The 24,243-nt window shown below is 39.0% G+C and overlaps 1 protein-coding gene across 8 annotated transcripts in view; it reads left to right on the forward strand.

Moving 5' to 3' along the window:
• Positions 1–24,243, forward strand: part of INPP4B (inositol polyphosphate-4-phosphatase type II B) — a 595,725-nt gene that overhangs the window by 458,343 nt on the left and 113,139 nt on the right. For all 8 annotated transcript variants that reach the window (XM_036282080.1, XM_036282084.1, XM_036282081.1 and 5 more), the window contains 3 exons: positions 1,984–2,114; positions 2,486–2,590; positions 11,405–11,513. In XM_036282080.1, the coding sequence (XP_036137973.1) occupies positions 1,984–2,114; positions 2,486–2,590; positions 11,405–11,513 (345 nt within the window). The remainder of the gene's footprint in view (positions 1–1,983; positions 2,115–2,485; positions 2,591–11,404; positions 11,514–24,243) is intronic.

Consider the following 24,243-nt stretch of genomic DNA (forward strand, 5'->3'; position numbering starts at 1 on the left):
TTGTTTTACAACTTTTGCATTACTCCGCTCTGTTTATTATACCTTTATTCTCTAGTTCCCCTTATATTTGACTGATTTTAATAGAAGGTACCTTACGCTGCTTACTTGTCTGTTTCCGAATGTGTACCTTTGCAATGCCATTTCTTAGAGCAGATGGGTGCTGAATGCCAGAGCTCCCTATGTACCCCTGTGTATAAATGTGACATATTGGAATTGCGACACGTGTCTTCATTACCACTCTCTTTACTCCCTCACCACCTCCTTTTTCATTATTATTTCTGATAAGAATTCAGAGAGAATATAAATTGTAAACCTATAGTATCAAATATCTATTAGTGCATCTATTAGTATTAAGCAGGAACACTTACCTGATATTTCTATCATCTGTGTATATGGGAACTACAGCCTGAAACCTTACATATTAAATTGATATATCACATTTGCTATCCTCCTCAGGTTTGACCTAATTGCCCAGGTTCTTCTAGACATGGATATCCCAAGCTTTTGGAATTATTTGTTTGCTTTGGTGGTTGGTTTTTTTGTCTTGAATTTAAATAGCCTGACATTTGAGGGTACACAGAGAACTCAACTCCCCAGTTCTTCAGACTTTCCCCCTGTCCTCTTTGGTCCTCTACTTTTTTGACTCTCAGTGTCTTGATTAATGACGTCTCCCATGAATGTGGCGGGATGACGGCTAATCTATGGAACAGTTGAGGATGAGATGATTGTTCACAAAAATTGTAAAGACTGCAGATGCAAGATACAGCAAAGACATTGCATCCCCACTGAAAAAAAACAAAACAAAAGCAGCGACAAACATTTGAAACCAAGTCACATTTTTGGACACCATCCATTACTCTTGCATTTAACAGGATGTTAAAGAGTCTACATCTTCTGAATTTATTAGCTTGGTATTTAGCATGTTTCACAGCCAAAATAGCAAAGAAGGTTCATTATTGCTGGTTAAATTAGCCTCATGAAAATGTTGCTGGTAAAAGGTTACCGAAATGAATGAGAGATCTAGCCATGCAGCATATGAAAACCATTTATCATTATTATTTGAGAAGGCATTCTGATGATTTAAATTATCTTGGATAAAGGGTAGAGAATTAGATAAAAGTTAATAATTAAAGCCTAAATGGCATGATTAGTTTTTCTTTTTGGTAAGGAAGGGACAAAACATATGCAGTGTTACTGAAAATGGCCTCTTGGGAGAAACCACGGCCAAGAAAATCATACTTGATGATACCTTTTATGAGTTTTTAAAAATTACATCTGTTATATATAAATTAGATTACCTGAATAGCTTGTGTTTCCTTCAGCTATAGTCTGATAATCCTTGCTACATTATTTCATGTTGGATGATCAAAGCCTAGAACAGCCATTTTTATGTTGCGGCTTAGAGTTTATTTTTTAACCGAATGGCATGTGTGTACATTAATGATAGTCTTTGCCATCTTTGTGAAATGTTTTTGTTTTTTGTTAATTCTCACCCGAAGATATTTTGCCATTGATTTTTAAAGACTGGAAGGGAGGGAGAGAGAGAGATAGAGAGACATTGATGTGAAAGAGACACATTGATTGGTTGTCTCCCACACAATCCAGACCAGGGCCGGGGATCGAACCTGTAACCCAGGTATGTTCTCTTGACCGAGAATCGAACCCGAAATCCTTTGGTCTGTGGGCCGATGCTCTAACCACTGAGCAAAACTGACCAGGGCCATGTTTGTGAAATTTTTATCAGTAAATTTAACTTGTATTTTTTTCTCTTTGGCATACATAATTTTTAATGTTTGCGTGGCCTAAACTGTTCATATCTTTCTTTGTGTTAAAATGATTATTTGCCCCCTGAAAAGAACAGAGAGTTTTCTCAAAAGGGCTGGTGAATCAGTTTCTTATTAGTTTGACAACCCTGGTTAAGCATTTTGTGTCTATAAACTAAGAGCAAAATAAAAATGTTACCCTCTTTTTCATTTCTAACAGAAACCAGGAGCTAAAAGAACTTGGTGAACTTTCTCCACACTGGGACAATCTACGGAAAAATGTCCTCACTCACTGTGATCAAATGGTGAACATGTACCAAGACATTCTGACCGAACTCAGCAAGGAAACAGGTATGAAAGCAGTAACTTTACATTTTCAACCTGAATTGCATCTCATGTGTGTTATGTGAAAATAATAATAAATATCATTATGGACATTGAAGGGCCAAGATTTTTTTTAAAGCACCTTTTATTTCTAATGCTTCCATGTTGGCATGAAAAAAATAAAGGGAATAAAATGCACTATTTTTATTATCACAAGAATAACAGCATTCTTCAAAAGTTAAATATCTTTGAAGAAAAGCAAATTATATGGTTATGTTTTCCTTTTGGAAGCTTTTGTTACAGTTTTCTATAACAAATTTACTTTTCAGCATACACACACACACTCATTAATTCTTTACTAATAATATTCAGGTTTTGTTTGTTTTTTTTCCACCTAGGGTCCTCTTTCAAATCAAGCAGCAGCAAAGGAGAAAAAACATTAGAATTTGTTCCAATAAATCTACACCTGCAGAGAATGCATGTCCACAGCCCGCACTTGAAAGGTAGTGTATCATATTCTTTTCAAAATGGGAAAACTATGCTAGTGTGTTTCTTTAAAACTCTCCACTGTTGGCAGAATTTACAATTTGAACATTTATATAAAATGGAGATGGAACGGTTGAGGCTGACAGTAACCCTGAATACTACAAAAGAGACTGTTATCTTTCTGTTGCTGTGTTTCTGAGCAATACTTGTTCAATGTAGCACCTGAATTGAGTTACAGGTAAATATGCAAAATGAATATTAGCTTCTTTAAGTAGAGTTGGTGCCCTCTAACAGCTACCAATTGTGCTGCTGTCTGAATTAGAAAAAAGAAAGAGGGAAAATAAGACTTGTTCATTGTGTACCTATCTTGAGAACCCAAAGCCCCATGTTGGACTCAAGCTGTTTCTCTGTCTTGGTGGTGACTGTCACCAGAATCACCGCCTTCCCTATAAGATGGTGGTTGAAGGTGATATAGAATATTTTGATGGACTCAGTTGTGAGAAATATTTTTCAAGGAAAAAGTATAGGGTTTCATCTGCATACCTGAATAAGGTCTAGGGTGAACACTATGGCACTGTATTTATGGCCATTCTACACAATGTCTTGCTGTTTCTCAATAACATAGATTTTATAATATTCTTCTCATCTCACTTTTTCTTTAACTTTTTTTTTTTTTTTTTTTATCCTCACCCGACGGTATTTTTCCATTTTTTGTACAGATAGAGTGGAAGAGAGAGAGAGGAAGGGAGAGAGAGAGAGAAACATCGACGTGAAGGGACACATCGAGTGGCTGCCACCCACACAACCAACCAGGGCCGGGGACAAACTGCAACCGAAGTACATGCCCTTAGCGGGAACCGAACCCGGGTCTCTCCAGACCGCAGGCCGACGCTCTAACCGCTGAGCCAAACCAGCCAGGGCCTTTAACCTTTTGCTGTATTGATTCTGTGCATATTTAGATGACTATCTGCCCCTATTACCAGCAATGTCCCATATTATGCCTGTTGTCCCAGCATCCTTGTTAATAATGTCCTCTGCCTCCTTCCCTCCCAGAAGCCTCTCTGTTGGAATGATCAATGCTATGGTCTTCCTAGTAGTACCCATCTTCCTAGGGAACCAAGTTCCTTAAGGTTGTCAAACTCTTCACATTAAGTGTATCAACACATGCTTATGGACATGCACAGATACATCTAAAGATGATGCTAACACCCTATTTTGTAGCCATTGCCACAATATATAGGTTAGAGGTTTTAAAAGGTTAAAATGAAATCTCTGTTCTGCTTTAGAATCATCTAAATTTTTTTTTTAATCCTCACCAGAAGACTTTTTAAAAATTAATTTTTAGAGAGAGAGGACAGAAAGGGGTGGGGGAGAGAGAGAGAGAAAGAGAAACATCAATCTGTTGCCTCCCATATGTGCTCTGACTTGGAATCCAACCCACAACCTAGGTATGTGCCCTGACTGGTCATCAAACCTGCGACCTTACGATGTAAGGAACAATGTCCGACCAACTGAGCCACCTGTCCAAGGCCATCTGACATTTTATAATCAGAAAAAGTTAAACATTTTATAAGCTTCTGTATACTCATTATGTATGCACAACCAGATAATGTGCCAGGTTAAGTATAGTTATAATCTTTCTGTTGTATAATTTTATTATCTTTGGTAACCCTTATCAACTATCTGAAATTTGAACTTAGGTCCTTTTAACAAAGAATGATGTCAAATGAAAGAACTGAAACAAAAATTAGGTGGATTGGTCCAAGGCATTTAGGAACTTTTGATTACTGAGTGTCTGTCAGTAGTTTGAAAACAATATGTAATGCTTTATAAAAATCAGTAAAACCAGAGTATCAACAAGTAATAAAGAAGCTAGAGTACTTAAAAGCTATCTGACAACCGACATATTTTTTTTCTAATGGCCAATATGAAGAGACTTATAATATAGTAAAATGTTTATATATTTTGGAGTGGAATGGAATAGAATTGCAGCTTCACCCATATTTATACATGACCTTAAATCTGTTATTTACTCTTTCTGATCTGTGTTGTTCTCTGCTGGATTAAGTCAACCAGAGGACATAAGACACCCAGAATGAACAATAAGAGTTTTCATGATATATGTGGCCTTTGCCATCACTAGAACAAAATGGATCTGCCAACTTTTTTTTTTTTTTTTTTTTTGATGTTTTTCTTGATTTTAGAGAGAGAGGAAGGGAGAGGGTGAGAGAGAAACATCGATGGGCTGGCCCCTGCATGCCCCCTCCTGGGGATTGAGCCCCAAACCTGGTCATGTGCCCTGAACCCGGAATCCAGCTGGGAACTTGGTGAAGCATGGGACTCCTCTCAAGCGTGGGTCTGTCTGCTGTGTCGTGACTATTTTTTTTTTTTTTTAATCCTCACGTGAGGACATTTTTTTTCTATTTTTGTTCAGATAGAGTGGGAGGGAGAGAGAGAGAGAGAGAGAAACATCAACATGAAAGGGACACATCGAGTGGCTGCCACCCACACGACCAACCAGGGCTGGGGACAAACTGCAACCGAGGTACGTGCCCTTAGCGGGAACTGAACCCGGGTCTCTCAGGACCGCAGGCCGACGCTCTAACCGCTGAGCCAAACTGGCCAGGGCTGTGTCGTGACTATTAAAGCAATGAGTTAAGAGACAATAAGATCTGAGGAGGTAGCCAGATTTGGAGCAAAGATGATTTAGAGAGGCAGAGGCATTTTGGAAACAGTACCCCGTGCACGCACTTGATGTCTGATAGAATGATGCAGGGGGAAGGAAGGATGACCTGGGGTAGATGGTAATGTATCATCAAACCAGGTAGTTTGTCGGAGCCAAATTGATAGGAGTTTGTATTTAAATAGGCCAACTTGATGATGGCCCTTGAAATACTTCCACCAAACAGAGAGGCCTTTAACATCGTATTTGTTTCTTGAAAATGGCAGAACCATTTCCATTATGCTATTTTTTTTTGCCAAGATACTATCTGAAAAATAGACTAGAGTGAGCTAGGATGACTACAATGCCTTTAGTTTCTGTTTCTCCAATTTGAGAGGAAGAAACTGGAAACTAAAAGAAAGACATTTAGAAAAGCAAATAAAATGTCTTGTAGTTGGGTCGGGAGATGTTCCGGTTTCCCGGAGCTGCCGTAGCGGAGCACAGAAACTGGGTGGCGTAAGCAGCAGAGATGTGTTGTCTCATGGTCTTGAAGCCAGGAGTCTGAAATCGAGGTGTTCAGAGCCAAGCTCCCCCTGGAACCTGTAGGGAAATCTTTCTTGCCTCATCCTAGACCTTTGATGGGGGTGGGGGTGGGGGAGGGCAATCTTTTGTTTCCTTTGATTTGTTGATGCATCACAACGATCCTCCATCTTCACATGGTGTGAAGTCCTCACGTCATCTGCGTGTGTGTCTGTCTCTGTGTCCACATTTCTCCGTCAAAGACACCAGTCAGATTGGGTTAGGACTTATCCTATTAACCCGATTCAACTGGATTCTATCTGTAAAGACCCTGTTTCCAAATTAGGTTCGATTCTAAGATATCTTTCTTGAGAGGCACAGTTCAACCTATAACAGGAGGGATTTTTTATATGTGATAAAAAAAAATCAAGTAGTTTTGATGTTAGATCTAGGGTACAACTCATAAACTAGAGGATTTTTGACATAGTAGTTTTCAGAAAGAATGGTTGCCCCTTTTACTTATTTTTTTTTAAATAATTTTTTTTCTTGGTTGATTTTTAGAGAAAGAGAAAGGGAGAGGGAGAGAGAGATAGAAACATAGATGAGAGAGAACATCGATTGGCCGCCTCCTGCATGCCCCCCACTGGGGATCGGGCCCACAACCTGGGCATGTGCCCTGACTGAGAATCAAACCTGCGACCTCTTGGTCGATGCTCAACCACTGAGCTACACCAGCCAGCATGGTTGCCCCCTTTTAAAATCTAAGGAGAAAATGTGGGAAAAGACTAGAATTAATGTGAATCAATTGCATAATATAATTATATTACATTAGTATGTATATTATATGCATAAAATATGTATAGCATGAAATAATTTATGTTTTTTAAATATTTATTTTTATAACTTTAAAAGTTATTTGAAGTTGGAATTCAGATAAAGTAGTTGCTTTATAGACTAGATCACCAACTATATGTTGCAATAGAAATTGAAAATACCTGAATTGTTAGGGCCTTACCACTTTTTTGATTTTGACCGAGTTAATAACTACACTGAGCTTTGGTTTACTTATTTGCAAAATAAAACAGGTGAAAATCATACATGGTAGTCCATCGAATTTTCTACTTGCTTATATAACATGTATTTAGCAAATTTTGAATTGCAGCTAAATTTATTTAAGATCCACGGTTATTGATTTAAATGTTTAGCTGAATTACAGACAACATTTTGTAAGGTAATGATGCAAGTGAGATTGGCCAAGCCTTGGTATTTCACTGGTGAGTTATTTGGTTATAGTCTACATTTATTTTCTATCTTGCCATTAGTAAATTGCATCTATTCACGTTGATTAATATGCCTGCTGTATTTGGAGAGGCAGCTTTACAAACAATAGCAGGCGGATTTAGCAAACATGAGGCTAATGTCTAGCTCTTGAAACAAGTAACTGAGCAGAACTAATGTTGTCATGTCTCATACTGACACATGAAATAACCTCCATTTAACTTCGGGTGCCCCCAGACCCATTAAGTTAATCATTCATCCTTATTCATTACTTAAATTAAATGCAACAGATAGAATACCCACCGTAAGAGAGATCTTATATAGCAATGACAACAAAAACACAAGCAAAACCTGAAATGAAGAAAAGTTTCCATTGCAATATATCTCAGTAAATTTTATTTTCTTGGAAAATCAATTGCGAATAGTATAAAATATGAATTCTTGTGATATTTAATGTTATATGTTTAAGTTATTTTATTTATTATAGATTTATATAACAACATATTATAGTACATCGCAAAGAGGAAGGAAGGAAGGAAGGAAGGAAGGAAGGAAGGAAGGAAGGAAGGAAGGGAGGAAGGGAGGAAGGGAGGAAGGGAGGAAGGGAGGAAGGGAGGAAGGGAGGAAGGGAGGAAGGAAGGAAGGAAAAGAAAGTAAAAGGAAGAACCTACTATATTGCATCATAAAGCTGTAGTTGGAATCAGGTGCAACATCACCCGAATTTTCTGTGTATCTGTGGATGAGTCAGCTGACCTCTCTGCTTCTTAGACTTCCAGTCTCTTTGCTGAAGGCAGGAACAAACGAGCTGTTGAGAGCACCCCGATTCTGCATTTCAAGAGTGTGGGTGTATCATCTCATCCATGAAGTATAATTACCTTTAGATATGTTTAATGATGATGCCAAATTTCTTGGACTATTTTGAAACAGATTTCCCTCAAAAATCCCTATGGTCCTGTTGTGATTCCTGTCAAAGTCATGTTGTAAGCCATTTTGAAGTCAGGGATTGTGCTTAAATTGTGCCTTGAAATTAGATCAGCATGTCTACAATTTCCTATTAGCACTATTTTTATAGTTGTAGGAATTTTGAAGAGAGCTTCTGGGAAAAATAGATTTATTATCTCATTTCTATTATTAAATAGATTTTAAAAGGCTGTGAGGCAGCCCTATTTTTAATTTCAAATCGACCTAGTGTCTTTAGCTTGATGAGACTCACCTTGAATTCTACTTTCGTACTGTAATGTATATATATACTATGCCATTTTCACAAAGCCAAGGACAATTTTTGAGGTATACAATATCAAAGGAAGAAGACATACAGGTTATACTTTATAAGTAAGGAAAAAGAACCTTTAACTTTGTTGACTTAAATTTTCTGTTAAATAAAATGCCCACCTAGATTTTTATAATTGTTTGTTAGTACTAAAAATCAGAACGCTTTGCCTGGGCCATGGCTCAGTGTTTGAGTGTAGTTGCTGGTTCGATTCCGGGTCAGGGCACATGCCCAGGTTGTGAGCAGATCCCCGGGGGATGGGGGGTGTGCAGGAGGCATCATCGATGTTATTATCTCTCTCTCCCTTCCTCTCTCTCTAAAATTAATAAAGAAAATATTTTTTAAAATTGGAAAGCTTTTATTATAGTTAAGGGCTATTTATATTACAGAGATACCTATTTAAAGAGCAGGATAAAATAGGGAAATTTTTTTAATGAGACAGATATTACTGATCAGATTGTTATCTTAGAATTTTATTTTTTATTGCTTTTTTTTTTTTTGTATATATGCTCTCTCCTAAAGGAAAACAATCAATTGAAATTCATTCTAACTAAATTTAAAGAGATACATCTGTTCCAGCCAAGAATGAACGTGGTCCTTTAAGTGTATATCATTCTTCATTAACTGAACCAAGAGACCAGGAAGTAAATCCCATGGTGTACATAGATCATAGATCTATCTACTATTTTTGTAGTAATTAATTGCAAGTGCAATTTAAGGGTGAAGGGGCCAAAAGAGAGAACTATTTCATTAAAGCGATACTGATAACTGATAATTATAAAATCACATTTGCAAAATATTAAGACTTCCTGGAGTCTTGTATTGAGTTGTAGGAGTACCTTACATATTTTGGAGATTAACCCCTCATCACATATATGGTTTGCAAATATTTTCTCCAATTCTGTATGTTGACCTTTTTACATCATTGTTTCCTTAGCAGCAGTTTTTTTTTTTTTCCAACCATCACCCAAGGGTATGATTTTTGTGTTAATTGATTTATGTTTTAGAGGGAGAGAGAGAAATATTGATTGAGTTTCTCCCACATGTGCCCCAGCCAGGAACTGAACTCGCCACCTTTTGGTGTATGGGATGACGCTCCAACTAACTGAGCCGCCTGGCCAGGGCGGCTTCTTTTTTTTTTTTTAACTGAGTTAGGGATACATTTAGTTTGGGCTTAGTGGGACATGCGTACATAGCTTTTAGTCAGTTCTGTAAGTTGTTGGTATTACTGGTCACCCAGGGTTTAGCACAAATGCAGCGCATCTCATTGTAGACACGGTGACTTTCCTGTCTGCATTTAGTTTGAATGAACATAGGAACTGATTCCATTCAGAAGGTGGAATCTCAGTATCACTTTCTTTTTCAGGCAGAAAAGTTTGTTTTTATGGAGAAATAAACAAATGTTAAAGTATCACCTTCTTTGCTTAATTGGTGGGATTGCTTCATATAAAAACAGTAATCATAGATAATACTGAATGCTCATCACTTTTAATGACTTAAGATCCCACTTTCTAGCTGAGGAAACAGAGACTTAGCTTAGGTATTTTTTCCGGTGTCACATAGCATCCAGGTGGCACAGCTGGGATCCAGGGCCCAGGACTAAGGTTACGGCCGGTCACTTAAACCCGTGGCTCTCCATCCTTGAGTCAGAAATCAAGACCTGGGGTGTGAGATCTTTGGGACTTGATATGAAGCAGCTAACTTCTCCAGGTCCTCGGGTGTTTTGTCAGGTAAATGAAGGTGGACTAAAATTTAGAGTTGGTCACTTTTAGGTGATCTCATGACCTTTGGAGAAAGCTACGTATGACCCCTTTCCAGGAAGTAGAACAGAGCACTCTTAAACCTGTACATGGTCACAGAATGAAAATCCTTTTCTTAGGCCTAAGTTAAAGTCTCCAGCACACACACAAAAAATTTATTCCACAAAAGTCTGCAATTCTGTTATTTTAAGATAAGGTGACTTCTACTTTATTAGTGATTTTTTAAAAAGGGCAAGAGATTACTGCAGCAATCTATTAAGTGATTGATCAGTATTTGCCTTATTGATGGGTTGATTTGATTTGTTTTCTTTGTGTTTGTGAGTGAGTGTGTGTGTGTGTGTGTGTGTGTGAGAGAGAGAGAGACCTTGAGTTCTGAAGACATTTTTTATTAAGAAAGCTATTACGGGTACATTTAGATTGAACCATTGTGGAAAAGTTATGGCGTTTACTTGAAGCTAATAAAATAATTTGTTTTCCCTGCAAATGAGATCTGAAAAACAGCTAATGTGTCAATACCAATGTGAAAAGGATCTACTATGAAATTAGGTTTCTCAAATAAAATGTAGTTTAACAAGAGGGCATTTGCTCTGTCTTCCTTTTTATGGGGATACTTTTCATTAGAATGTAAAAACGATGGCATGTTTTGAAACCACAAACTTAATATGTATGAAATTTGATGCCTTTCAAGATCAAAGGATTGAATTTCAATTTAAATGTATGGATATTTTGTTTAAAAACAACAACAAAGTATCTTGCTGGAAAATAGATTAAGAGACATTTTGTATATTCTTTTTGTGTCACCTAAGGAAATTGCAAAAGCATGCATTAAAATTGTGTAAGATTTAGTATACACAGCCAGAGACTACTCTATATAGATTTAAAAAAAAAAAAAAAAAAAGCACTACTACTGTTCTGGCCTTGAACCAAAATGCTTCTTTTCTCTGTAAATTTCAGTTGAAAGATTCATTATTGTTGAATTTCAATATGATTGCTAATTAAGTGATGCAAAACTCAATAAAGTAAAATACACAAAAGACCAATTAGCATGTTATCTCAGTAAGTATACAGAAGAATAAGAGAACATACTGTTCCACACAGTAGCATATAATTAAGATGTAGTCATAAATCAAGGATATATTATAACTTGTTTGGGTGCACAGGTGGCTTTTAGAAAGATAGATTAGCTCCTCTTGCCCCCTTGAGATGCGAATTCATAGCTGTTCCTGCAAAATTAAACAGAATAATGTCACAAACTTCTGACAGTGTGTATGCTTCCGTGCAAACAGCATGCTGGAGAGAAATGTTTGCAAGGTGTTCATCTCCTTGTCCATTCCTGTTCCAGATGCTCTCTATGATGTTATCACGGTCGGAGCTCCAGCTGCCCATTTTCAGGGATTTAAGAATGGTGGTCTTCGGAAACTACTCCACAAATTTGAAACAGAAAGAAGAAAGTAAGTGATGGCAAGATGCATTAATGATATTGTCTTCCCTTTGGGGAAGTGTATACGTACACATGTGTAGAATAAAGAAGCTTGGTACGTACACATGTGTAGAATAAAGAAGCTTGGTCCATCTCAATGAATAGTTTTTGTATCTCAACCTATTTAGTAACTTAAAGTTGTTGAATTTCCAAAAAGTACTTGAGTAGAAATGAAATTAGAATAAATTAAATGCCTGACTGTGTTGCTTATTGAGTAGTATTATGCTGGCAGAAAAATTTGTGGAAACAAAGCTACTACAATAGATAGTATTCTCGTACCGACTATTGCTCATTCATTGGAATGATGTTCAGGTAGAGATTTAGCTGAAAACATAGTCTAATGTAATGGTAAAGCCAGACACTTATTGGAGATCATGAATCCTAATTTGTGACTCTTACCCTATTGGTGATTTCCACTGTAGTCTGATGCAAAGCACATGAACTGCTCTGTTGTTTAATTGTGCCATTTGAAAAAAGAGACATCAGTACAGAACTCTGTGTTAGGAAATCTGCCCGAGTGACAAAACCAGAATCTTCTTTTTTTAAGTTTTATCACATAACACATTTGTTATTAGGTGTCCAATGTTCAGGTCAAAAGCATTAAAAGTAACTTAGAATTGTCTACCTGATATACTATTATATAAATATATATAAGCTAACAATGCACATATTTCTTTCTTGTTTTAAAGGAATTGACTTTGATACAATACTATTAACTCACTTATAGCTCTTACTCAGATTTTTCCCCCCAGTTTGTTTGTTTGTTTTTGTTTTTTTATGAGGAGGGTATATAGTTCTATGACATATCACAGGTGTAGGTTTGGGTCATCATCACACAAAACTGTTCCATTACCACAAAGACACTCCGTCAGCTTATCTCTTCTGCAGAAAATAGTTCCGTTGCTTATTGTAACGGAGGAGAGGTCAGAGTTCCAGCCAGGGGCTCTGAGGGGAGAGGCCCCTGCTGTTTAATTCATGGGGTTGGAAGTCAGTTCAGTCACAGACGCCATGGGGCAAGGGATGCCATCTCTTTACCAAAATGGGGATTGGGACTGGAATATAGGTTTCTGCCCATGATTTGTACTGGGAATGATGTTTATCATTGATCCCCCACCCCCTGCTGTCCTATCCTTCGAGTTGGGGAGACACTGGTATTTATGTGCTGTTCTCCCCAGAAGAGGCAGGCATGGTTAAAAGTTTTCTTTCTGTTGGGCCACCCTGTTATTAGTCCTTCGGTTTTTCTCGGGTTCTGTTTCTAGCTGGCATTTTGCTGCGTTGAGGGCTTCTCTAACACCCAAGTAGGCCAGAAAAAGCAAACCCCATAGAACTCACTGTCACTGTCATGTCATTCCCAGATCCTGAGGCCCCGGTCAATCTGCCCTCTTTGCTGTTCGAGTCTTCTGATGAATGGCTTACGTTTTGACTAGAGTAGTTGCTGTGATTAGCAGGAGTAAAATAGATCATGTTTACTCCATCTTGCCTGGAACTGGACATCTCCGCCATGAGAATTCACTTAATTTATTTGTTTTTCTCACTCCAAGTTTGAAGTGCCTGACACAATGAGAAGGCTGAAAACTCGGCACATAGAATCGAGTTGAACATACCGAGCATCAGTATGTGAAACATGGAGTAACATCACCTAATTTCATAAAACATCACTGTGTGCTACTGGCAAAGGCAAATGTTGAGGCGTGTGGTTAGACGCCGAGTAATATGTCTGGTTTTAAATACCCTCGTGCATATGTGAGTTCTTCAGTATTCTTCACTTCTCACTGCGATGTTACTGTGCATGTAAACACACACACAGCTCTAGGATTCAATTCGAAGTAAAAGAGAGAAGTGTGTCCGATACTTAACAGACATTTACTTGCTTTAGGGTTTTCAAAACTATGTTATATAGCCTATTGCTTTATTGATAACTTTATTGATAAATATAATGAAAAAATTTTTTAAGTAAAAAAATAATCTGGTGTAGATCCTTTTTTTTTTTATCCTCACCTGAGGACATTTTTCCATTTTTTTTTTGTTCAGGTAGAGTGGGAGGAAGAGAGAGGAACAGAGAGAGAGAGAGAAACATCAATGTGAAAGGGACACATCGAGTGGCTGCCACCCACACGACCGACCAGGACCAGGGACAAACTGCAACCGAGGTACATGCCCTTAGCGGGAACCGAACCCGGGTCTCTCTGTACCGCAGGCCGACGCTCTAACCGCTGAGCCAAACTGGCCAGGGCGTCTGGTGTAGATCTTAACCTGCTAACCGAGCGGGACGTATAAATACGTCAAACGTTGCGTACAGTGAGATACAAGGCTTGCTGTGTAATGAAAAAGGGAATTCCCCGGTTAACAGGTTAAAAGTGCTCTCCACAGGGCAGGGCTGGGGGTCACGCTAGGCTTGCCGAGACAGTACACCGATGAGCAGGGCACCAGCCTGACCCTCGAGGTAAGCGCTGACCTGAGCAAGGACATCGGGCCTAAAGTGATGTCACACTCTGCAGATTATTTTTCTGCAGGTTTTTTTCCAGCCACAAGTATTGCATTTGTTCACCAAAAGCAATAATAGAGAAATCAATGTGACTATATGAAATGAGTAACTTAGACTTACACATTTACTTGTGCAAGTGAAGAAAATCACGTTACGTGAAGGAAATTTTCTTTGTCCCTTTTTTCCTTTGATACTTCCTCTGCCCCCCAAGTAGCCAAGTCTTCTAGGCTGGTGTTTTAGAGGAACTACCACAGCTGTTGTGCTTCTTCACCTTCATCCATTTTCTTCTCAGCCGAGCCGCTGAAATATTGTCACCTGAGTACAATAATTTGTGGGTCTATTCCTTAATGATCTATTGTTTGATAAGTACACTGACCACATAATGAAAAGGACTGTAGCCTAAGAAGTCCTTACTTGCTTGGAGTATTCATGTAATGTAATTCGGATCACATAAAAACGTATTTTTAAAACAGCAAGATAGTTGATTAGGCAGATTGATCTTTTTAAGGCACAAATAACTGAGTTACTCTCCTGCTCAGAAACCTTCACGGAGTCCAGCCTTGTCCACTGGGATTCCAAGCCTTTGTGAACTAACCCCAACTTCGTCACCCCTCCCCCCCTGTCGCTGCTTCTTACGTGCCAGGACACTGTCCTTGGTGCACGGCACACGTTCCCACCTCTTGCCCTCCCCCCTCCGCTCTCTCTCACCGGGAGTTTCTGTCCTCGTCTCCGCACTGTTTCCATTCCTTCCCATCAACATCATATACATAACCCGAGTCAAAACCCTCCATGTGATCGAGCCTGAGACTTTACCCTCTCCATTACGTCTTCTGATTTCTCAAGTTGATTTTTGCTATTGCCTTATTTTCACTTCCCTTATAGCCTTACGGGAATGCTGTGTTAGGTTTGTTCTCGTTTGGCACTTCCGTGACACTTTGTGATGTCTTTGAGTCAGAGATGATGTTCTCTGGAGTTGGGGGTCTCTGGAGTGTTCCACACAGTACTCAGCACGCCAGCCTCCACAGGTCAAATGCAACAGACGTCGGAATTCACCTATGAAGCCGATACAGTCTCTGATTTAAAGTGCTGGAAACTCCAGTGGGAAATAAAGCTTCGCAAACGATCATAACATCAGTAGAGACATCAGGGATCCTCAACTGTGGTTGGACATTAGAATCCCCTTTGGAGATTTAAAAACATCTTATGTGTGCCGTGACATCGCTCAGGACAAATGAAGCGAATGTACTGGGAATGAAGCCCAGGCACTGGTATATTTTAGAAGTTTCTCGGGTGGGTCTGATGTGTCCTAGGGTTGAGAACCACGGACACAGATGAAAGTAAATGGTTATGGGAGAGAAGAAAGGAAGGGTGTGGAAAATGAAGAGAGAATTAATGACACAGAGGAGTTGAACTTGAAAAATGTCAGACTTCAATCGGTATGTATCAGGAGCAGAGAAAATCTGCATAAGTGAATATTCGTGGGAATGAAGAAAAGCATTACAGCTTGCTTAGTAGGAATTTTTGTTTAAAAAATTCCAAACTCATTAAACTGTTGCAAAATGAAACAAAAGACGGGAGTAAAGATATAAGAATTGTGATCTGGGAAAATTTGGATCCTCCGTAACATCCACACAAATAAAATCGAGTGTATTTGAGAGGTTTTCATGCTATAAATATGAGGAATTTCTGGGAGCACCAGACCCTAATTACAAGGACATTTAATTGAAGGCCAGGGTGTCTGTAACCCATGTGTTCACTCATCACATCAAACCTCCACGTGTTCCTGGAGGCAGCAACTTACCGATGACAGCATATGAAAGTTGGGGAGTTCTTCTTCAAAATATGAATCGATTCTTTCCTTTTGGTGTTATTTAAAAGGAAGGTAAAAACTACCACACTTGTTTTGCCTGCTTTGATCATTTCTAATTTCAGCAGGAACTTCAGAGTCAGCCAGAATTTTTACTGAGTAGGATCATGACCTGAAAGCATAGCTCTTTTATTAAGATAAAAAGAAGCCTTGTGAAAACCAAGAGCCTTTGTAAAGAAATTAAAAAAAAAAAAAAAAAAGGCCAGTGAGGGACAGTGTTAATCCTTCGTGAGAATATGAACTCGCTGCGGCCTGTTCACTGGGAATGAGCCAGAACTATCTCCCCGCCAAGGACCCTCGTCTCATGTCTGCCACTTGCCTGCCTAGGATATCTACCCTGGATTCCCCACCTGTCCCCCGTCTGTTCCAGATGACCGTGACCAACATTCACTAACCACACGATTTCAAATGGAGGAGAGAAAGTCATCATTTGGAAAAATCATCAGGAAAACAAACAAAAATTTTACTGATAAAAATACTGCAGGCTGTACTTGAACCTACAGCAACTGGAGTCTGTCCTAGAATTTGGGGGAGTCTTCTGAAGGAAAGGAGTTAAAGGAAAAGATACAAAGGAGAAGGAAATGATACAAAGAATTAAACCAGTCTTACCTTGTATGAGATCAGTGGCTACCCAGTCACATGGCGAAAACTGGGAGGGACATTTTCCTTACTGTTGAAAGGAAAAGTAAGTAGCTCTCTCCCGATTCTCTGTTAGAAACAAGAGGCTCCTTGGATGCAAAGGGAACTGCATCAGGGGATCTCTGTTGCTTAAAGGGTAGCGGGCCCCCCAAATCCAGAAATAAGAGGACCGGATGCAAAACCTTTCCAATATAGTCTTCTGATGGAATCACTAACCACTGCTTCATTTGGGGACAGCAGAACAAATGAACATTTGTGTTAGTGGTGCAGAGCTGAGACCTCTAAACAAAACTGTTGAGGAGTTTTGCGACACTCCCTTTTGAAACTCTGTCCAGTAACAGGTGTGCAGACCAGGTCGCTACAAAAATCCTTGTTTGAAAACTCTGCACTTTCATGCCTAAGACGGAAAGTTCTTTGTTTTTCTGAAAGGGAACAAGTGAGTCAAATAGATTTCATAAAGCAGGAAGGGTGTACTGTATCCATAATTTGCTCCAGGAAGCCGATGATTTTTTTTTGCTTTGAAGCTCTTTCTCTGACTGAAGCTGATCTCTTCCCAGAAACCTGGCTGAGTAGTTATTCTGAGATCATGCCAAATATTTTTTAAGTAGAAATATTTTCATTTTTCAATAATGTAAATTTAATAAATACTTTCTAAGGATACTTTTCTAAGTCTGCAAATATGTTTATTAGAAAATGTAGAAAAGTCAAAAGAAAGAGGTTGGAATCCCCCATGATCTTCAGCAATGCGGTTACTGGTGGTATAGGGGTGCTGTCTCTACTAGTTTGTTTTTCCACCTATAATCTAGGTTTGTATTTTTTTCTGTTATAAATTCAAAAATTCCAAATGGCTTAAAATGACTAATTTTTCAAAGTATATAGTATTGGGCGAAAGTAAGTTTACAGTTGTTCCTATGGAAAATAATACAATAATTAATAGATAATAATACAAGAATAAACTGTGTTTTGTGTACTCACAACGATAAACTCACTCTCCTCCCCACTCTGTATAAATTGAATGCTCTCCATTTACATATACCTATTTGTTTATGGTTCTTTGGAAATCATGCCAAATACACCAAAACATGTCCATAAAAATATCAATCTTATAGGTTATAGCTAAAATTCATGTCAAATACATTTTCTTTCTTTAAAAAAAAAAACACACCACTTTATATCACCATAAAAAAAAGTGTTACACAGGCTCCAGGGAAATAAGAATAAGTATGAATAAATTCCGAGCCATTGCTTTGTTTCTTGTGAACGGTGTCCAGGAGCAGATACTATGTCATTTTCAAGGAGATAGAAATGTAAGTCTGTGTGTAGATTACAATTTATCCCCCGGAGGTTTGTCCTTTTCTTGCTATGAGTCAGTTCCTCCACGGCCACTCTTAGCTCTCGGTTCAGTTCATATTTGAGCAAATACACAGCTAGGTCTGCCAGTACTGTACTAGGCCGGTATTCTCCATGTGCATGTCCCTGCATGCAACTCCCTGTACACCTCAGATCTTCGAGAATACGTGGGTTTCTCTCATACATCTATAACTTGGTATGGAGAGAATAACATTTTTTACTGAAATAGTCATGTTGAGACGTGGGCATACTGTACAAACTAAATGATGAGGCTTTCAAAGCATGATACAAAGGATTGGAAGGAATTTTGCTGAGTTGCATAGGATCCTAAATGAATTTGTAATGCAGCTTTTCCCTTCATTCTCATTTTAACTGTACAAATAAAATGTGCTTGTAGCACACAAATTCTAAGAATAAAGAAGCATATAAAGTGAAAAGCCTACCTTTTCATTCTCTCCCCCAGAATAAACCAGTTGGAACAGAGTAATGCCTTTCTCTGGGCAATTTCTTCTAGGCATCTGCCTTGAGTTCGGTGGCTATCTCTCTGAGTCCACAAACTCCAGTCATGGGAATGCAATGTTCTCGACTTTTCTATAACTCAGTTTAATTTTTCCGGCCCCCATTCTGGGGCAAGGCAGAAACTTTCATCTCAGACAATTAATAGACTCCACTCTCTATATGAATTGAACTCTGGCTGAAGCACCTACTGGCTTTGTGACCTTAGTCAAATTACCTCCCCCCTCTGTACCTCAGTTTCCCCATTTGTAGCTTGGAAATAATATTTCTTAGCTTATAAGGTTGTTCTGAAAAATTGATGACTTCATATACACCAAAAATTTTATCATGTTACTTAACACATAATGAGGGCTTAATAATATAGCTATATTATATATATAAAGTACATAAACAAGTATATTTTTACTAAAAAAAAAACCCACATTCAAACAACTTCCTGTTTCAATACATGTAGATTTCATTTTTTCTAAAAGCTAAGAATTTTATTGATTGAATGCAGCATAATTATCTAATCCATACCAACAATATTGATGATCATTTTCATGGTTTCTAAGTCTTACTATAACCACCTGTGTTTGCATTTTATGCTCTTATTCTTAGGTCTTTGAAAATGTGTGTGTCTCTTTTGGATACATTCTTAAAAGTGGAATTTCTTAGTTGAGGTTGTTAAGTTCCAGACATGCTGCCCTATTATCCTCCTAAAAAGAGTTGTGTCTGCCTGGCCAGTGTGGCTCAGTGGCTGAGCATCGACCCATGAACCAAGAGGTTGCTGGTTCGATTCTCAGTCAGGGCACATGCCCGGGTTGTGGGCCCGATCCCCAGTGGGGGGCATGCAGGAGGTGGCCAATCGATGTTCCCTCTCATTGATGTTTCTATCTCTCCCTCTCCCTTCCTCTCTCTCTCTCTAAACATCAATAAAGAAAAAAAAGAGTTGTGTCAGTGTGCATAATTGCACCTGTTCCTGGGCCCAGCATTTTAGAGAGCGCATCTGTGTAAGCTCAGGTACGGCCATGAAGTCCAGACATGTATTTACAACCACCTGACAGCCGGCTCCCCATTAATGGGATCATCCAAACACTTCAAAGTCAACATGAAGTCGTACGCACCCCTTTACCCTCCAGCTTCTCTTGAGGATTCCTTTTATTAATAAACTCCCTGCCCTGCGCCTAGCTGTTCAACCCGGACACTAGAAATTCTTAATGACTTTTCTTTCCTCGCTTCCACTCCCAAAAAAAAAAAAAAAGAAAAATCAGATCTGTCCATTGGAGCTCCTCATTTCTCAGGAAGCCATTCGTTTCCGCAATGAGTAATGGCTTAGGGTAAACCGAACTCCCAGAATCACCGTCTTAAATGTCTGCTGCCAAATCCCTTAATCAGGCTGGCTCGCGTCCAATCCATTTTTCTCACCTAGTTGGTATCATATTTCTAAAAGGCAAGTACGATCTAGTGACTTCATAACTGTGAACGTTTCTTAGCAGCCTCTTGCCTGGATGAGCAAGTCCCCGGTGCCTGATGCAGTGAGGTGCACTGCGGCCCCCTCTGTTCTCCAGGTTCTCTGCCCTCTGCGGTGAGCCAGGCTGAGCTCTCTCCGTGCCAGTCCTGCCTGGCAAGCCGTGGGCACCCACGCCTGCTTCCCGCAGGGCTGTCCTCCCTGCAGACGCCTGGACTGAGGGCAGGGGCGCTGTCGGCCTGGTTTACCCGCATCCCAGGAAGGGAGTGAAGGAAGCAGTGAATGGCCTGTCCCAGCAGTACCCTTCTCTGCCTGAAGAGGGCGATGTGACGGACCCGGTCACAGGAGCAGAGGGAATGACTGGAATTGGGAGACAGACAGAGGCATTTGTGGAAAAGGTCTTGGAGAGTTTAAAACAGCCATTTGTCGGATACTAGAATGGTAGTGTTTGCTTCTCAGGAGGAAGGGAAAATGTACTACTATGTGTTCTGAAAGGAGAAAGTGAGACCTTTTATAAAAATAGCCAACCCTGGCCTGGTCAGCTCAGTTGGTCAGAGCGTCCTCCCGACCCACCGAGGTAGTGGGCTCTCTCGGGTCGGGGCACATCCAAGAAGCAGCCAATGGATGCAGAAGTGAGTGAAAACAGTCTCTGTCTGTCTGTCTGTCTGTCTCTCTCTCTCTCTCTCTCTCTCTATCCTCCCTCCCTCTCCCTCTCCCTCTCCCTCTCCCTCTCCCCCTCCCTCTCCCTCTCCCACTCCCTTCCTCTCTCCCTCTCTAAAATCAATTTTAAAAATAGCCAACTTAAAATCTGATAGTAATGCAGTGGTGACTTTAACATTTATAAGTAGATGTTTGCCCTGGCTGGTTTGGCTCAGCATTAGAGCATTGGCCCAAGGATCAAAGAGTCATGTGTTCAATTCCAGTCAAGGGCACGGACCTCAGTTGCAGTTCAGTCCTGGCCCAGGTCAGTTGTGCGAGAGGCAACCAATCGATGTGTCTCTCTCACATCGATGTTTCTCCCCCCCCCACACACACACTCTATCTGAAGATAAATGGAAAAAGTATCCTCAGGTGAGGATTAAAATAATAATAACAATAATAATAACGATAATAATAATAATAATCATAAAAGTTGATGCCATTCTTCCAATCATCTACCCAAAAGATTGTGAAGCAAGTTAAGATCTGAACTTGGGCATTGTATAGAGTGTGACTGTTCAGAAATCTTAGGAGTGAAATCTTTCTTTTAAAGAAAATGACTTTAATTAGACATGAAAATAAGTTTGCTTAAAGACCTAGAGTTTATAGTGACGATAAATTTGGTGACTAGAATGGTGTAGTAAAATAAGGCACACAGTCAATCTTAATTGTGGGATTTCAGAAGCCACTGAACTTTTCATGCTTCAACTTCCTTATTTGCACTATAGACGTAGCTGATTATTCTTGAAATCATTCCATTTAAAAAGAGGGGTTAAAATCTTGAGATTTTGAGGAAGAACTTATTGAGCATATTATCACTATTTCTCAGGAAGACAATTTGAATAATTTGACTTTACAAATAAATGTCTTCATTTCACACAGTAAATAAGATATGACTTAGGTTTTATCTTAGAATAAAAAGCTAATCAACTGGAAGATTAGAACTTAAAAGACAAAATGTGAAATTGAATAAGCAAATTACAGAAAGAAACCTTTTCTTCTGCTTAAGTAAAAAACTAAACAGGAATAGGTAATATGATTTGAGGACTTATTTTCTATAAATCAGGAATTGCATTCGTCCTTTACCTTAAACTAGAAACTATTTTAAACCATGACACAGTTATGTCATCTCAAAGAGTGTGGATTTAATCCAAGGAAGAAAGCGGTACTCAGGTTAAACACTGGATGAGTCTCAGCATATTTTTAAAGCTCTCAGTTAGCTTAGATATTTAATATCCATCATTCCAAAGGGAGCAGATAGCAGGGGAAAAGTCATCTACAAATAAATGTCCAGAAAATATAAAAATACTGTATTTTTGTAGAATGTATTATTTTTTTAATCCTCACCTAAGGATATGTTTTAATTGAAAGAGAGAGTGCGAGAGAAACATCAATGTGAGAGAAATGTATTTTTTTTAGAGTTTAGATGCTAACTGTAGAGTATCTCATTCTTTGCAAGATTATAGTAAAGATATTAACAAAAAATGTACGTATCTGATCTATGTCATGAAGAAAAATCATACAATTGGCTTGCGTAACAGGAAAAAATGGTGTTATTGCGAAATCTTTGTTAGATGGGGACCTGCCTGAACAATTGCAGTGTCCTCTTCCGTCGTGAAGCTTGTGTGAGTTGGTCGTGACGGCAATGAGCCTGCCAGGGAGGAAGGATGGTTTGGCTCAGGGTGGTGCCAGCACAGATGGAGAGAGAGAGCTGAGTTAAGAGATATTTAGGAGGGTTTGGCAATTGTTTGTATTATGTGTGTGTTTGGAGTGGGAGATAAGAATCCAGAGGTATCAACACTCCCAGTCAGGTCTGTGCAGCGCACCTGGGTGTGTGGGTGCCATTCACTGCACTGGTCTCAGAAACCCCAGGCGTATGGAGCAGCTGGGAAAGACATGAGGAGAGGGGTGGGGAGAGGGAGAGAGACAGAGAGACATCAGTGTGAGAGAGACACATCGACTGGTCACCTCCCACTCATTTCCAACCAGGGCCTGGGACCAAACCGAAACCAAGGAAAGTGCTTGACCAGAATCGAACCCGAGACCCTTTGGTCCGAGGACCAACACTCTAACCACTGAGCAACACCGGCCAGGGCCAGATTTGCATTGTGAGTGACAGTATGGAGAGAACTTATGAAGGGTAAACAATTAGACTGTTGTAAGAAGGAAACTTCATAGGATTCAAAGCCAACTGGATGAGTATTTGAGGGAGACTGGGCAGGACTGAAGGAGTCTTCGGTTTCTGTTTTTTATAACTGGGTAAATGCCAAGTCCACTGGGAAAAGGTGTACAAGACATAAATCATTTGTTTTCAATGCTTAGTTTAAAAAGTCAGTTGTCTATATTCAATATGATAAGAAGTTTTGGGGAACAAGAAAATCATTTTGTTGAGTCTGTGTTTTTTTCTCAATAATGTTTTAAATGTTAGAAATAACAGGGAATCTCAGAGATCACAAATTCCATTTATTTTATTGGTGAGAATACAGAGGTCCAAAAATTGAATCACTCATACTGATAATGACAGAGCCAGAGACAGAAAATTAGACTTTTCTCTCCCTCTCAAGTTTTTCCATACTAATTCACCCCGGTAGAATCAGAAGATAGTCAACCCCAAACACATGTTCTTAATAAATGAACAATGTTAGTTCTAACAAATAGTATTAGTTTACAAATGGCCTTTCTAGGAATTGATTTGCCACCCACCAGATAGAAATTTTTTTAAGAGTTGCTCTATTCAATTTTTCTGGGGCATTTATGAGAATATAATTTTAAAAGTAAGTCACTTTACCTGTACTATTAAAGTAAAACATGAGTCAATGTGGTGATTTACACTCAGATCAGTTACTATTTTAATCTGCCTGAAATTGCTGTGTATAGTAGTCAGTAAAAATATTTCTAGAATTGTGTCTTATTGGTTCTCTATAGTCCTTGTAAGTACACCTCAGGGAAACCACTCCTTTAGGGGTATGCCTATAATAAAAACAATAAAAGAAAAAAAGTAAAATTTTCAAAGATGTTTATTGATTCTATCCATAATAGTAAAATATTAGAGACAACTGGAATGAATGGATAAGCAAACTGTTCTCCATCACTAGAACAGAACCCTGTGTTGTCATTTATTTCATTTACCATGTGGATTGTGAGGTCTGTAGGGATGTATATAAAAAAAATGTGCCCTAAAGAATACATGAAACTACATGTACAGAAGACATCAATCTAAACACATTGGTGAGTATTTTCAAAAGGATAATATGTTTATTTTGAGTGGGACAGATACAGACAGAGTTCTGGGGGTTTTTTAGGATAGTTTTGTTTTCTATCTCCTTTTTATCTAGTTGTAGAATAAGAAAAATGTCTTTGTAAAACCCTTATGACACTTCCATATGAGAAACTGGGTAACATGGAAAATAAATCTCCAACTACAAACACCTAGAAAAGGGGGCCACAATGAGACATCCTTTTACAACACTTAAAAATTTTTTTTCTTTATTAATGTTAGAGAGAGAGAGAGAGAGGAAAGGAGAGGGAGAGAGAGATAGAAACATTGATGAGAGAGAACATCGACTGGCTGCTTCCTGCATGTTCCCCCCAGCTGGGGATCGGGCCCACAACCTGGTCATGTGCCTGACTGGGAATCAAATCAGCGACCTCTTGGTGCTTAGGTTGATGCTCAACCACTGAGCCACACTGGCTGG

Source organism: Molossus molossus, unplaced genomic scaffold (genome assembly GCF_014108415.1).
Source record: "Molossus molossus isolate mMolMol1 unplaced genomic scaffold, mMolMol1.p scaffold_m16_p_4, whole genome shotgun sequence".
Lineage (NCBI taxonomy): Eukaryota > Metazoa > Chordata > Mammalia > Chiroptera > Molossidae > Molossus > Molossus molossus.